The sequence below is a fragment of the Pteropus medius genome, unplaced genomic scaffold (assembly GCF_902729225.1).
Source record: "Pteropus medius unplaced genomic scaffold, Ma_sr-lr_union100, whole genome shotgun sequence".
Classification (NCBI taxonomy): Eukaryota; Metazoa; Chordata; class Mammalia; order Chiroptera; family Pteropodidae; genus Pteropus; species Pteropus medius.
In genome coordinates this window covers 702,682-719,102 of record NW_024347867.1, presented here as the reverse complement: position 1 = coordinate 719,102, position 16,421 = coordinate 702,682, and the positions used below count along the sequence as shown (strand labels likewise).

Sequence of the window (16,421 nt, the reverse complement as noted above, 5' to 3'; positions counted from 1 at the left end):
CGCGCTCTCTCTCTCTCTCTCTCTCTCTCTCTCTCTCTCTCTCTCAATATGAATAGGCTGAGAATTTTTCAAGTATTGAAATTCTGGTTCCTTTTTTTCTCTTTTAAACTCTCTTTACCCTCTTGTATTTTACTATCAGCAGCAAGGAAAAACCAGGCCGTGCCTTCAAAACATTGCTTAGAAAGTTCAGCTAAATATGTAAGTTCATTGCATACAAGTTTCTCTTTCCATCCAACAGAACACAATTCAGCCAAATCTTCTACTGCTTTATATCAGGGCTCACCTTTCACCCAGTTTCCAATAGCATGTTCTTTATTTCTGTCTGAGGTCTCACCAGAAGCTCCTTTTACATTCATATTTCTAGTAATAATTCGTTCATGACAATGTGTGTATTCTTTCAGCTATTGTCTATAGCTTTCTTCTTTCTGAGCTCTCAACAGATTTTCCTTCAGAATCTATTTTTATACCAAAATTCTCTTCAAGGCAGTTGAGGCTTTTTCTATTACGCATCTCAAAACTCTTTCAGCCACTACCGACCATACGTATCTTTATCTTCTCTTCTTTTAGCCCTCTTATCCCTTTCTGTCCTCAGTTATCCTTCAATACTTCTTATGTTTTCATTTTTTATCTCCTCTTTTTTTCAGTTTTCTCAGTTGATACCCATAGACATTGTATATTCCACTTATGTCTTTCAGCATCTTTAAGACATTAAATCATACAAATGAATGATTACAGATTCCAGTAAAAATCTCCTAAGGCACATTTCAAAATTATGTACAATATAATGGTGCTGTTACAGTTTGGAAAACTAATTCTTATAATTTAGTTCAGAAATGAAAAAAAAAGTTATTTTATAATCACATGCATTTAAAAGTATAAACATGCTGTTTAAGTATCTCAAAATACATATAATTTAACTATTTTTAGTTATTTACATTTCTTTCAAAATCGATGTTTTTAATTCACTAATTTCTAGAAATATGATGTTTTCAGTAATTGAAAAAATTAACACTACAACTGTAAAATATGTTTTTATTTGCTAGAGTTTTCTAGTTAAATGGATGCATTCTTTTTTGTGAAACCTGCTTCTTTTTAGTTCATTAGTAACTACTAGTAAAATGAAAAATACTACTCTTATAAAAGCAATCTATTGATAAAATAAGTTGACCAATATTATGTGGCATTCTACAATACGGCATTTCTGTTTTATGCTTTTAGTTTTGGAATACAACAATAGAAAAAACTCATAGAAATATGCTAAAAGCCCATAAGATGGAAATCTTTCCTTATGGAAGCAGGTTTCTCCTTAGCCTCAAAATAAGATATTTCCCTTTTCCTCCATTTGTTTCAGTTCAATAAACAGTTAGTTAGCAGATATTATGTGGATATACAAAAGTGAAATGAAGTCTATACTTTTGTAGAGCTTATAGCAGAATCAGGTAGAAGAGACAGACTGGTAAACCTTCGATTTCAATACACTCTGATGAATGCTATGATAGAAGTGTATTCATGATGCTGTGAGAGCATATACAAGGAGCAGTGAGCCTTGACTAGAGATCAGTGATGGCTTCTTATAGGAAATAATGCCTGAGTTAAATTATGAAAGATGAGTGAGAGTTAACCAGGCAAAGGAAAAGCAGCATAGGATTGGTCCAGGCAGAAAGAAAAGCATGAATGAAGATTTGAAGCACCATGAGGCTTATAAAAAAAACTGGAATGAGGTTGGAGAGTTAAGTCGTATAATTTTCCAGAAAATTTGAATAGAACAGACATGAAAATAGGCCACTGAACTAATTTTTAAATTCCTATTGTAGAGAACAAAAAATATATATCCATCTTTAGTTGATATTTAATAAAGTGAATACTTCTTTCTGTGGAATACTTCTTATAATAATATTTAAATCTATTGCAGTTTTTGAATTATGTTATATATGGATATTTGTTCATAATTTGAATGTATTTTCCTTATATGTTTAATGTATTACTTTAAGAAAAAAAGCCTATTATTTTCTAAATTTATTGAATTAGAATAAATTCTGAATGGAACCAATTCATTTTTTTTCCATCCAGGTCTCTTTTTATAACTATTGGTTATTTTTTCATCTTGTAGAGTTCCTGTACCTCAGCCAGACTTTTCTTCACAAACAAAAGGAAATAAATCAGGCATTCCGAGCATCTTCCAACGTATGTTGTTTTAATTATTACTGGTAGTAGTATTGATGAAATCTTTATGGAACACTATTATATACAGAAAACTGTTTGATTTTGCATATTTTGTGTCATGCCTGCCACTAGCATAAGTACTTTAAATAGATATATAACTAGTTTTTTGTTTTTGTTTTTGTTTTTTTTTGCTGGTTTTCATCTATATTAACTTAGGTCCTTGTCAAAAATATTGGTCCCAACTTTAGAACAATATAGTAGTATCACCAAAGTGAACGTAAATATGAACAAACATATATTTATCAATCTGTGTCTTTGGTAGCAATCCCTTCAAATGTACTATTTTTAATTATTGGAAGAATAATTAAACAGAAAGTTTAATTTTAATTTGACAATAAATACAGATAAAGCTCAAAATATATAGTTCCTTTCTTCGCTATTAGGTTGACTGGTTTAAATTTTGGGTTCATTTCTGAAGTAATTTCATAAAACAATTTAATTCTGGCAAGGTATCCTTAGAGTTATTTGGTTGAAATCAGATCTTATAAATAGTCATTTCTCTGGACTAGACTTTTTACCACTTTATGTTATTCTTGCTTTTAAAGTTATTCTTATTTTGAGATTGACCTCTAGTTATTCTGACAGATTAAGAACTCACAAAAGTATCTGGAATCTTCACTCCCCCCCAAAAAAAATATAGAAAGTAAAGGGGAAATAATTATAGTATAAATGTGTAACCAAGCTTAAAACAAGAATGAACAATACTTAGACGGCAGAAACAAAATAATTTAAATTTAGTAGTGAGTAGTAACTAAAACTAAAACTGCTAATGGGCAGTACAAAACTAGATGTAAGCCTAAATGATTATAGGCTGAAGTATAATAATTACATGGAAAGGAGGGTCCAGACCACAGGCCTCTTTCTATATGAGGTAGAACTAATATAAAGTTGGAAGGTTGTGGATGGCCAGAGAAATTATGCCCATCAGCGTGGGAAAGTATCAGAAAACTTCCTGTATCCCCTGGGCAATGGGTAGGAAAAAGTCACCTGAGAAAATTTGGAATCCCAGGACTGTGTAGTATGGATGTGTGATCACAGTTCAGATGACTATGAAATGGCAAGGACACTGAGCTAAAGAATTAACACTAATAACTGGTCTGAAATCAGTGAGAAACCCCCCAGGTTTTAAAGGGAGGCTTATAACCTAGGGTATTTGGGACTCTGTTGGAAAACATTTACAGAAAATAAATTCATGATTAAAAAAATGACAGACTTCCCAAGGAAATGAACTACCTTGAGGCAATGTGATCAGATGTAATATTTGGGAAAATTTATACTCCAAGAACTAGAAATACTAGACCAATCAGAAAGAGGTTTTACAATAAATATTTTAAAAAGATAAATGATTTCACTTATATGTGGAATCTAAGGAACAAAAAGAACAAACTAATCAAAAACAGACTCACAAATATAGAGGACAATCTGGGGATGGACAGAGGGGAGGGGGGTTGCAGGTGAAAGGTTAAAGAAGTACAAATTAGTAGATGACAGATGGTCACAGGGATGGGGAGCACAGCATAAGGAATGCAGTTAGCATTAATGTAATGGCTAAGTGGAGAGCCAGAGGAGAGAAAGAGCAATTAGAGGAATCATTTTATAAAGTATATAAATGTCTAACCAATGTACTGTATACTTGAAACTAATACAATAAAATTTTTTTAAAAAATGAATGAATAGAAGCCATAAGTCAGGAACAGATCAATATGAAAAAGAACTGGCATATTGGTATTCCAGGACTGTGTAATATACATATATACATATTTACACATATATGTAAATGAACATATATGAATATATGTGTATATATGTACATATATAATGTATCTGTATAATGTATATTTTAAATATAATATACATGATATATAAGTAATAAATAATATAATACATATAATGAGTTGAAGAGTAAGTAAGCAAATGCAGATAAGGAGAGAATTAATGTATTCAGAAGATAAATACAAAGAAAATGATACCAGAGATTTGTAAAGAGATTGGGAAGGTGAAAGAGAAGTTGAGAGACATGGTGCATAGAATAAGAAAGTCCAATTTATTTATTTATTTATTTTTATTAATTTACTTTTTATGGTGACATTGGTTAATGAAATCCAATAAGTTTCACCTGTACACTTTAACAGTAAGGCATATATGTATTTACACTGTTGTTCACCTACATAGTTAGATTTCTTTCTGTCACCACATATTTGACCGCCTTTACCCCATCCACCTCTCCCCTCCTCCCCCAAACCCAACCCTCTGGTAACCACTAGTCAATACTCCATGTCCATGAGTCTCTGTTTGTTTGTCCTGTTCATTTGTTGATTTTACGTTTATATCCCACATATAAGTGAAACCATGTAATTTTCAGCTTTTTCTGTCTGGCTTATTTCACTTAGCATGATTATCTCGAGGTCCTCCCATGTTGTAGCAAATGGCAGTATTTCATCTCTTATGGCTGAGTAATATTCCATTGTATGTATGAACCACAGCTTCTTTAGCCAATCATCTATTATAGGACACTTTGGTTGCTTCTGTGTCCTGGCCGCCATGAATAATGCTGCTATGAACATTGGTGTGCAAATATCTTTTCAGATATGGGTTTTCAAGACTTTGGGGTAAATACCCAGTAGAGGGATTGCTGGATCATACGGTAGATCAATTCTTAGTTTTTTGAGGAACCTCCATACTGTTTTCCATAGTGGCTGTACCAATTTGCAGTCCCACCAGCAATGTATGAGGGTTCTTTTTTCTCCGCATCCTCTCCAACATTTGTTATTACTTGTCCTGTTGATTATAGCTATCCTGACAGGTGTGAGATGGTATCTCATTGTGGTTTTGATTTGCATTTCCCTAATAGCTAGCAATGTTGAACATCTTTTCAAATATTCGTTGGCCATTTGTATGTCCTCTATGGAAAAGTGTCTCTTTAGGTCCTCAGCCCATTTTTTGATTGGATCATTTGTTTTTGTTTTGTTATTGAGTCATATGAGTTCTTTGTATATTTTGGATATTAGGCCCTTATCAGAGGCATTGCTTGCAAATATACATTCCCATTCAGATGGTTGTCTCTTTTCCTTGTTGGCAGTTTCTTTTGCTGTGCAGAAGCTTTTTAGCTTGATGTAGTCCCATCATTTATCTTTGCTTTTACTCCCCTTGCCTTTGAAGTCAAATTCATTAAATCCTCTTTAAGTCCACAGTCCTTCGGTTTAGTTCTTATGTTTTCTTCTATGCACTGTATTGTTTCAGGTCTTATGTTCAGGTCCTTAATCTATTTTGAGTTACCTTTGGTGTGTGGTAATAAACAACAGTCTAGTTTCATTCTTTTGCAGGTGGCTTTCCGGTTTTCCCAGCACCATTTATTGAAGAGGCTTTCCTTTCTCCAGTGTATGTTTTTGGCTTTTTTGTCAAAAATTATTTGCCCATATAAATATGAGTTTACTTCTGGACTCTCGATTCTGTTCCACTGGTCCATGTGTCTGTTTTTCTGCCAATTCCATGCTGTTTTGATTACTGTCACTTTGTAATATAATTTGAAGTCAGGCAGAGTGATGCCTCCAGCCTCGTTCTTTTTTCTCAGGATGACTTTAGCAATTCGGGGTCTTCTGTGCTTCCATACAAATCTGATGATTTTTTGTTCCATTTCTTTAAAAAATGTCTATGGCATTTTGATGGGGATTACATCAAATCTGTATAATGCTTTAGGTAATATGGTCATTTTAACTATGTTGATTCTTCCAATCCAAGAACAGAGAATATCCTTCCATTTCTTTGCATCTTCTCCATTTCTTTTAATAGGGTCTTGTAGTTTACATTATATAGGTCCTTCACATGTTTCGTGAGATTTTTTCCTAGGTATTTTATTCTTTTTGTTGCAATTGCAAAAGGAATTATTATTTCCACTTCTTGTTCTGACACTTCATTATTAAGTATAGGAACACTATGGATTTTTGAATGTTGATTTTATATCCAGAACTTTACTGTATTTGCTTATTGTTTCTAGTAGTGTTCTTGTGGAGTCCTTAGAGTTTTCTATATAGAGAATCATGTCATCCACAAATAGTGACAGTTTGACTTCTTCATTTCCTATTTGGATGCCTTTTACATCTTTCTTTTGTCTGATTGCCCTTGCTAGGACCTCCAATGTTATATTGAATAAGAGTGGCCATGGTGGACAGCCTTGCCTTGTTCCTGATCTTAGAGGGAAGGTTTTTAGTTTTTCACCATTATGCATAATGTTGGCTGAGGGCTTGTCATATATAGCCTTTATTGTGTTAAGGTATTTTCCTTCTATACCGATTTTATCAAGTGTTTTGATCATAAATGGATGCTGAATCTTGTTGAAGGCTTTTTCTGCATTTATTGATACGATGATATGATTCTTATTTTTTAATTTATTTATGTGATGTAACACATGAATCGATTTGCGTATGTTGCCTCTGGGATGAAGCTTGCTTGATCGAGGCGTATAATCTTTTTAACATGTTGCTGCATTCAGTTTGATAGTATCTTATTTAGGATTTTAGCATCTGTATTGATGAAAGATATTCGTCTGTAGTTTGCTTTTTTGTGTGTTATCTTTACCAGGTTTTGGTATCAGGGTAATATTGGCCTACTAAAATGAGTTGGGAAGTATTGCCTCCTTCAAATTTTTAGAAGAGTTTGAGGAAAATAGGTATTAAATCTTTTAATATTTGGTAGAATTCACTGGTGAAGCCATCTGGTCCTGGACTTTTGCTTTTTAGTAGATTTTTGATGATTGCTTCAATTTCCATACTGCTGATCAGTTTGTTTAGAGATTCCAGTTCTTGATTCAGTTTAGGAAGGTTGTATTTTTCTAAGTACTGGTCCATTTCTTTGAGGTTATTAAATTTGGTGTTATATACTTTTTCATAGTATTCTTGTATGATCCTTGGTATTTCTGCAATGTCAGTCGTAATTTCACCTCTTTCATTCCTGATTTTGTTTATTTGTGTCCGTTCTCTTTTTTCTTTAGTGAGTTTAGCCAGGGCTTTGTCAATTTTATTAACCTTCTCAAAGAACGACTCTTTGTTGCATTTATTTTTTCTATTTTTTTTTGTTTTCAATTTCATTTATTTCTGCTCTAATTTCGATGATTTCTTTCCTTCTGCTGACTTTAGGCTTCGTTTGTTCTTTTTTTCCTAGTTTTTATTTTATTTTATTTTTATTCTTTAGGTGAGGCAACCCTTGGTTTACCTCACAGATTGTAAGGTTCTTGTCAGCTTACAATCCCTTATTTTTTTTTTTTTTACACGGCTTGCACCTCGTCTTCCGGGTGGTCTCCATCCATGTACTAACCCTGCTTAGCTTCCGAGATCAGACGAGATCAGGCTTGTTCAGGGTAGCATGGCTGTAGTCACTTTTCTAGTTTTTAAAGATGAAACATTTGGTTGTTTATTTGAGCCTGTTCTTGTTTTTGGAGGTAGGCCTGTAATGATATGAACTTTCCTCTTATGACCACTTTTGCCATGTCCCAAAAGTTTTGATATGTTGTACTATCATTATCATTCGTTTCTGTGTATCTCTTGATCTCTCTTTTTATTTCTTCTCTGTCTTGATTATTCTTCAGTAGCATGTTGTTTAATCTCCATGTATTTGTTGTCCTCCCCACATCATTTTTACAGTTAATCCCTAATTTCAAAGCATAATGATCAGAGAATGTGGTTGATATGATTTCAACCCTCTTATATTTGTTCAGGCTATCTCTGTGTCCCAGTATGTGGTCAGTGTTTGAAAATGTTCCATGTGCACTAGAGAAGAATGTATAAGCAGCAGTTTTGGGATGAAAGGCTCTGTAAATGTCAATTATGTCCAGTTGGACTAATGTGTCATTTAAAGATGTGATTTCCTTATTAATTTTCTGTTTGGATGATCAGTCCATATCCAACAATGGGGTATTTAGGTCCTCTAGTACGATAGTGTTTTGGTCTGTTTCTCCCTTTAGTTCTGTTAGTAATTGCTTTACATATTTCAGGGCTCCCTGATTGGGAGCATAGATATTAAGAAGTGTTATGACTTCTTAGTGCATGATTCCCTTTATCATTATGAAGTGTCCCTCAGTATCTTTCTTTACCTTCTTTATTTTGAAGTCTATTTTGTCTGATATTAGTACCCCTATTCCCGCTTTTCTCTAAATGCCATTTGCTTGAAATATCATCTTCCAACCTTTCATTTTGAGTCTATATTTGTCTTTGGAACTGACATGTGTCTCCTGGAGGGAGCATATGGTTGGATTTTGTTCTTTGATCCAGTCTGTAACTTTGTGCCTTTTTATTGGTGAGTTCAGTCCTTTTACATTTAAGGTGATTATTGAAATACGAAGTCTCCTTATAGCCATTTTATCTTTTCCTTTCTGGTAGCTCGGTGTTTCCATTGTTTCCTTGTCCTTGTTTTTCTGTTTTGTTCATTTTGGTTGGCTTTTGTGAGTTTTGCCTCTGGTTCTTCTTCTTTTATGTTATATACTTCAGTTCTGAATCTTTTGTGTGTGGTTACTATTACAAATACGTAAAAGCATAGTTATAATTATACAGTCGTCCATTTTCTTTTGCGTGTGCCTTATCTCCATCCCCCTTTGCGAATTTGGGTCTTTGAATCCTCCCCTTTTCAGTCATTGTTGTCTCAGTTTGTCCCTATGTATGCTGAACATTCATTAGTATCTTAGTATAGCAAATTTCTTCTAATCCTTTAAGCTTATAATGCCCTGTTCTTAGTAATGGTTGCACCCCTCTGCTTCTATCAACCTACTAGTCTCCTTACTCCTAATTATGTACTTTTTTTGGTCATTTTGTTTTAGGTGAGCTGACCTCTTTCAGTATTTCCTGTAATGCAGGCCTCATAGTAGAGAATTCCTTCAATTTTTGTATGTCTGGAAAGGCCTCTATTTCTCCTTCATATTTAAAGCATAGCCTAGCTGGATTCATTATTTTTGGCTGGTAGTTCCTTTCATTTAATAGTTTGAATATTTGATTCCACTCCTTTCTGGTTTGTAATGTTTGTGCTGAGAAGTCCGACGAAGACCTGATGGGTTTTTTTTATAGGTTACTGTCCTCTTTTCCCTGGCTACCCTGAGAATTCTGTCTTTGTCTTTGATTTTTGATAACTATAATACAATGTGTCTTGGTAAAAGCTTTTTGCGTTGAGATAATTGGGTATACTTTTGACTTCTTCATTTCCAAGCTCCAGCTCATGCCTTAGATTTGGGAAATTCTCGTCATCTACTTCTCTGAAAATGCTTTCTAATCCCTGCTCCTTTTCCTCCCCGAAAATGCCCATTATTCTTCTGTTTTCTCTAATGGTATCAGGTAGTTCTTATATTTCTCTTTCATTATTTTCCATTCTTCGCTTTCTCTCTTCTTCCTTCTGACTTATTTCTAGATTTCTGTCTTCGATATCACTAATCCTTTCCTCCATTTGGTCAACTCTATTTCCCAAGCTTGCTATTTCATTTTTTCAATTCTTGCAGTGTGTTCTTTATCTCCAGAAGTTCTATTTGGTTCTTGTTGAGGGTTTCAATCTCCTTGCTTAAGAACTCATTCTGCTCATCTAGTTGTTTTCAGTTTCTGAAATTGTTGATATGAATCGTTTTGGATCTCATTGAGTTTTTTCAGAAGTATCATCCTGAATTCTCTGTTACTTAAGTCACATATTTCTATGTCTGTAAGCTTCTTTTCTGGAGATTTTTCTCTTTTTTTCTGAGATGCCTTGTCATCTTGGTTGTTCATGGTGTTTAATGGGCTATTTCTCCATCTGGGCATTAATGGAAATGTATTCTGCTGTTTTCCAGAAAGAAAATTTATTATATGATGGTCTGTCTAGCCTGTTGCAAAGAAGGCGTTTTTCTTTTGGTTTCCAGTAGATGGCGTCTAAACCTTTTGGATCCCTGCTTTGTATAAAGCCATAATAATGCCTTTTTTTCCCCCCTTGTATTTATTTAATCATGCTCGCTACCTTCAGTCTCAGTCCCTGTCAGTGGTAGCGACAGTTTCGGTACTGTTTTCTCAGATTCCCCCAGGGGTTCGTGATGTTCAGTCTCGGAGGATATGGGGGAGGGGCCCTCTGGGTTGGGGTTTGGGCTGGGTCTCAGTTTTGAAACCACGGCTGGTAAAAATTAACTGTTGTTTCGCTGCTGTCCTGCTTCACTGCTTTCTGCCCTGATGACTGGGCTCTGCCTCCAGCCGCGTGGAGCTCACAGCAGTCCCAGGCAGGGCTGTTCAGGGAACTCGCCACACCTTCTCCCTTCCCCTTTCTCCTACAGGGAGCTCGGCAGCTGTGAGAGGCGCCTTCTTTGTTTCTCCCAGTCCACCATTGGACACCCAGGGTTCTGATTTGTGGTTGCTCTTATGCGCAGATCCCACGCTAAGACATGCTGGTGTGCTGTTTGGTTGTTTTTTGTTGAGTTTAGGTGTTTAGCTTACTGTTGTTTCAAGGGGAGAGTTCTGGGTATGTCTCTCACTCTGCTGTGTTTCTCCAGTCCCCAATTTATTTCTAATATAAGTTCCAGGAGGATGGAATAAGATAATCAGGAAGAAGCAATATTTGAATATATACTTTTTCAAAATTAAAGATATATATGAATCACTAGATTGAAGGATCACAATGAATCCTGAACAGAAAAATTAAATAAATTTGTACCCAGATGTATCATAGTGAATATACAGCGCATCGAAGATAGTAAATATCTTAAAATCTGCCAGAGAGAAAATACATATTTATTTCAAAAGGAATTATAATCAGATAAGAGGGTTTCTTTTCAGCAATTATAGATGCCTTAGACAATGGAATAATGTCTTCAAAATGTTGAAAGGAAATATTTTTCAACCTAGAATTCTATATCTAACTAACAAACTGTAAGAGTGGGGTAAAATAAGTATATTCTTAGATATTCAGAGACTGTGAGTTATTACTCATAGAGTCTCAATGAATGAGTTACAAAAGAGTTTTGAAAGAAGGAAAATGAAATTAAAAAGTAGCAGAATACAAGAAGAAATGATGAACAATGAAGTTGGTAAAATATTGGTAAATATAAATAAACATAGGCAATAAAAATTAATAACTGTGGTCATAAATAATTTCATGGATTTGAAACAAAGAAAAACTGGAATACGATTTAAAATGAGATGGATGGGAAGATAAATTATGGGCTTTCTAGATTTAAACATGAAAGTTAAAATTTTGAGGACATACTGAAACAACAGTTAAAAAAATTATAACTTTCAAAGTAGCACAGGAAAAAAAGAATTATAATTTGATCAGGACAGTGGAAGACAGAAAAAAGAGGAAAAAATGCAAAGAGAAAACACAAAATAACACGACTGGAATAATTTCAAATACATTATCAATTTCAATAAATGTAAACATGTTAAACTTTCAGATATGATTTTTTAAATTAATGCAGTTATATGCTACATGTAAGAGACACACTTAACCAAATTTATATAAAAAGGTTCAATATAAAGAATTGGCGAAAGGTACACTGGACATGTACTAAACAAAGGAAAGATAGTATAGCAATACTAATATGAATTTACCTTTCTGTAGATTTTTTAAATGATTTTGCTCATCTAATGTAGATAATTGCCTTTATATTTCATTTCTCATTTTCTACATTTTTTCTTGACTATTAATATTGAAAACATTGATAATTTTTAGTGATTTGGTACAATCTTAAAGAAACTGATAATTAAATGGTCCTAATTATTAAATATACTTCTACAGAAATGTAACTAGACTACATGTTATCTTCATCAATGAGCAGAAGCCAAAACCTATTCAGTTAGTGTCCCAAGCCCCCAAATGGCATTTCTATTACAAGATAGTTTCTCAAGAATTAGCTGATAAATGAAATTTATAATGGTCCTTCCTAATTTACAAAGCTCTTTTACATTCATTATTTTTTTTTCTTTTTTGAGTTGAGGTATATTTGGCATATAACATATTAGTTTCAAGTGTACATGTGTTGATATTTAGATATACTGTGAAACGATCACTACAATAAGTCTAGTTAACATCCATTACCATACATAGTTACACATTTTTCTTGTAATGAGAACTTTTAAGATCTACTCTCAGTAAATTTCAAATATACAGTACAGTATTATTAACTATAGCCACCATGCTTTACATTATATCCCTACGACTTACTTATTTTATTACTGGAAGTTTGTACTTTTTGAACCCTTTCATCTATTTTGCCCACTCCCCATCCCTGCCTCTGGCAATCACCAATCTTTTCTCTGTATCTCTAAGCTCAAGGTTTTTGTTTGTTTGTTTGTTTGTTTGTTTGTTTTAAGATTCCACGTGTAAGTGAGATGATGCAGTATTTGTCTTTCTCTTCCTGGCTTATTTTACGTAACATAATGCCCTTAAGGTCTGCCCAATGTTATTGGAAATGCAAGATTTAATTGTTTTATGACTGAATAATATTCCATTATATGTATGTATATCATTTATACATATCCATTCATCCATCAAACTAAGTGAACACTTAGTTTGTTTCCATGTCTTGGCTATTGTAAATAATACTACAATGGACATGGTGGTGCATATATCTTTTAGAGTTAGTATATTTGTTTTCTTTGGATAAATACTCAGAAGTGGAATTTCTAGATCATACAGTAGTTCTATTTTTACATTTTTTAGGACCCTCTACACTGTTTTCTATAGCAGCTACACTAATTTACATTCCCACCAACAGTGCACAGGGGTTCCTTTTTCCCCACATCTTCATCAACACTTGTAAATTCTTGTCTTTTTGATAAAAGCCATTCTAACAGCTGTGAGGTGATATCTCATTGTGGTTTTGATTTGCATTTTCCTTAATTAGTGATGCTGAGCATCTTTTCATGGATCTGTTAGCCATATGCATGTCTTTTTTTGAAAAATGTCTTTTCAGATCCTCTGCCCATTTTTTAATCAGATTGTTTGATTTTTTTTACTATTGAGTTGAATGAGTTCTTTATGTATTTTGGATATTAATCCCTTATAGGATATGTGATTTGCAATTATTTTCTCCTATTCAGCAGGTTATTTTTTCATCTTGTTGATGGTTTACTTTTCTGTGCACAAACTTCTTAGTTTGATGTAGTCTCACTTGTGTATTATATTGCAATTTTAATTAATTAATTAGATTTATATGTGTTAACATGGTTACTAATGTATTCCCAGATATGTTTCATGATAGTTTTGGAAATTACTATGTCTGTAAACTTAAAAGTCACTCATTTATGAGTATATAATTTGTGCAAATGGTTTGATTGTGCTGGGTTGTTTGAAGGCTACAAAATTTAACATCTTATCCTTTATATCTGGTAACTTAGATAAGTAGATAAAACATACATTGAAAGCTAACAATAAACAATAACAGTACTATTGAGATCAAAAGACATTATAGGTAGCCTCTGACTTATGCAATCCTTTAAAAAGTCTGTTATCTACTTGCTGCTAATTATAGACCTGATCAATAACTGAAATACCCTGTTCTTTCCTAGTCTTGTAGACCTTGCTCCAGGGTGGAGTCAGTGGAAGCAAGAGGGGAAAAGTCTCTTCTCCCTCACCCATGTTCCATACACCCCTACCTATCAGTCTTATCTACATTATAAAATGCTCAGAGTAGATTTTATGAAGAAAAAAAATCACTGCCTATATACATGCATTTATACGGTGTCTTTTTATATCTCACAACCTAAATGTGGTCTTCCCCTGGTTTTTTTCCTCATTAGACTATAAATCAGTTCTCACCAGAAATAAGAGTAAAATGAATCATTAAAATAACAGTGATTATAATTACAATATGTAATCATATATATACACAAAAGTATAATTTTCTGGGTTATTAACCTATATCTTAGTTATGCCTTGGGCTTAAAAACATAATGTGTTCCATATGGTAATTTAGTAGTATTCAAGCTTAAAAATAAAAGAATTCTAGTTCATGATTTTCCATCTTACCCAAATTCTAAATATATTTTATCTTCTTCCTAATTATTACCTTTGAAATCTTGCTGGTCACAATGAGTGCCTGCAAATATTTCTTGTATTGAATTTACACCCATTTATATTAATTATGGACATATAATTGGGATAGGTAATTACAATCCCAAGTTACTAAATTAAAAAAAACTAAGCATGATTTTTCAGAGGAATTCTTCATATAAACATTTATATCTTTCCAGTTCTTAATATTAACACTCAAATAAGAAAACAGGCATAGAAAACATTCCAACTTGTTCCTGGCAGGGTCAATCATAGGATATTTTTTCCTATAAGCTAAATATAATTACTTAATTTTTAAAAATTGGAATAACCTCTTACTTGTTCTTTGCATGCTATATTTTACAACACATCGATGAGGAACACTCAGTATAACTTAGGTCATTGTAATAGCTACTTTTCACTGGTCTATATTATTTTATTAGTTTTTGGAAGGGAGATTTATTTCTAGAAGATAAAAAGATTAAATCATTGCCCAGTCTTCAGTTTAGTCTTATTAGCTTTGACTTTTTCTCTTGGCTTTGGTCGATTCCTTTCATTTTTATGTGTGATTAAATGTTTTATTATTTTTGTTATTAAACATGATTATAGGAAATTAAGTGCATTCATCAACTGAATTTTGAGTTTAAATTGTAATATTGCAATATTTTGCATCCCCGGTGAGTAACAAGTATGTATTCAACTGCTTCATCTTTTCTTACAATTCAGTCTGGTATTTTACCTTGTAATAAATTTTCAGTAAGTCTCTTCTTAGGTTTAAGGAACCAAGAAAGTAGTCTGGGAATATGTAATAAAGTTAAGAAAGGAGAAGTAGTACATTAACCACACTGAAAACTTACTGTTGATACTCCTTGCCTCAGCAAGTTTTTGTTCGTTTGTTTGTTTTCTGTTTTCTAGTGCCAGGATGATAATGAACGCCAAAGTATAGGCAGCATGCATGGAAGCAATTCAGCAACCATGGTACACTCTTAAACAGAGTTGTGTCAGCTTTCCTCCGCTAGCAGAACTGACAACATGAGAGTCTTGTTCCAAAACCTAGTTTTTTTCCTGATTCTACCATATATATTCAGTTCCCCTGATATATTACTCAATTAAAATATTATTTTACAAAATTCCTTAGCATGGTATCTGGTACAAAATAGGTACTCAGTAATTATATTTTATGAATGAATGAATGTCATAATGTGTAGGAGAGAAATTATATTCTGCCTTAAAAATTAAATGTGTTAGATAAATTGTACATAAATGAATTGAACAATCAAGAATCGAAGTGATCTTTCATCTCAATTTAATTCCCTCTTTGTTTTCCATATGCTATTTATATCTGAAAGTAGTATAATATATAATAAATTAATGGTCTTTTTGAAGGTGAGTTATATCCAAGAAAAAAGACTGTTTTGTATTTGTTCAGGTTACTATTAGCAAAGATTAACAAAATTTTTTTTAAGCTTAAATTTCACCAATATTGAGCGGTGGTCCCATCTCTAAAGGGTATTATTCTCATGAATTTGACTTAACTTGAATTTGTCACTGAATCTAAAGAGAATATATGTTTATTTAAGAGCATGTAGAAAATATAGAAAAAGTATAAAGAAGATAATTACAAATCTCCATAAAGCTATTAACAGAGAAAACTATCACTTTTTAATACTTTGGAGTATATTTATTTTTTAAGTGAATTTAGTTCTTTCCTTACTTTAATAAGAATTATCTTTTGGACATTCAATTTACATTTTTCTGAGTGGTTGTTTGATTTTTAAAGTTAAACTATTCCTCATTAATCTGTGCTTTTTTGAAGTGAATAATTTGACTTGGTTAGTTTATATGTCAATTGTGTCTATTCATTGTGTCTTTAACAGGTCGAGAAAGCGTAAGCACTAGTATGCAGGGGAAAGCCAGAAAAACTATAAGTCATGGGTGGGAAAGTCAGCTGTGGAGAGAGAAAAAGTTTGGCTTAGTAGATCACCTACACTACAGCTCTGTTTATCCTGAAAGTATTCCACGGAAATTTACTGTCGAACACAAAAGTTTTCTTATTCAGCAGTATAATTCTCAGCCTGCAAAATACATACCACCAGAAGAAAGGCCCCCCAAACTTAATGATTTTAAAAGTGCCCGAAGCCTTGGACATTTTGAAGTAACCATCCTAGGTAAGTCAACTGTTCTTCTCTTTGAATATTGTGAATTTAGCATATTTT

General features: G+C 33.1%; 1 protein-coding gene across 3 annotated transcripts in view; it reads left to right on the top strand.

Moving 5' to 3' along the window:
• Positions 1–16,421, top strand: part of RADX (RPA1 related single stranded DNA binding protein, X-linked) — a 63,868-nt gene that overhangs the window by 41,435 nt on the left and 6,012 nt on the right. For all 3 annotated transcript variants that reach the window (XM_039878948.1, XM_039878947.1, XM_039878946.1), the window contains 2 exons: positions 2,111–2,184; positions 16,083–16,373. In XM_039878948.1, the coding sequence (XP_039734882.1) occupies positions 2,111–2,184; positions 16,083–16,373 (365 nt within the window). The remainder of the gene's footprint in view (positions 1–2,110; positions 2,185–16,082; positions 16,374–16,421) is intronic.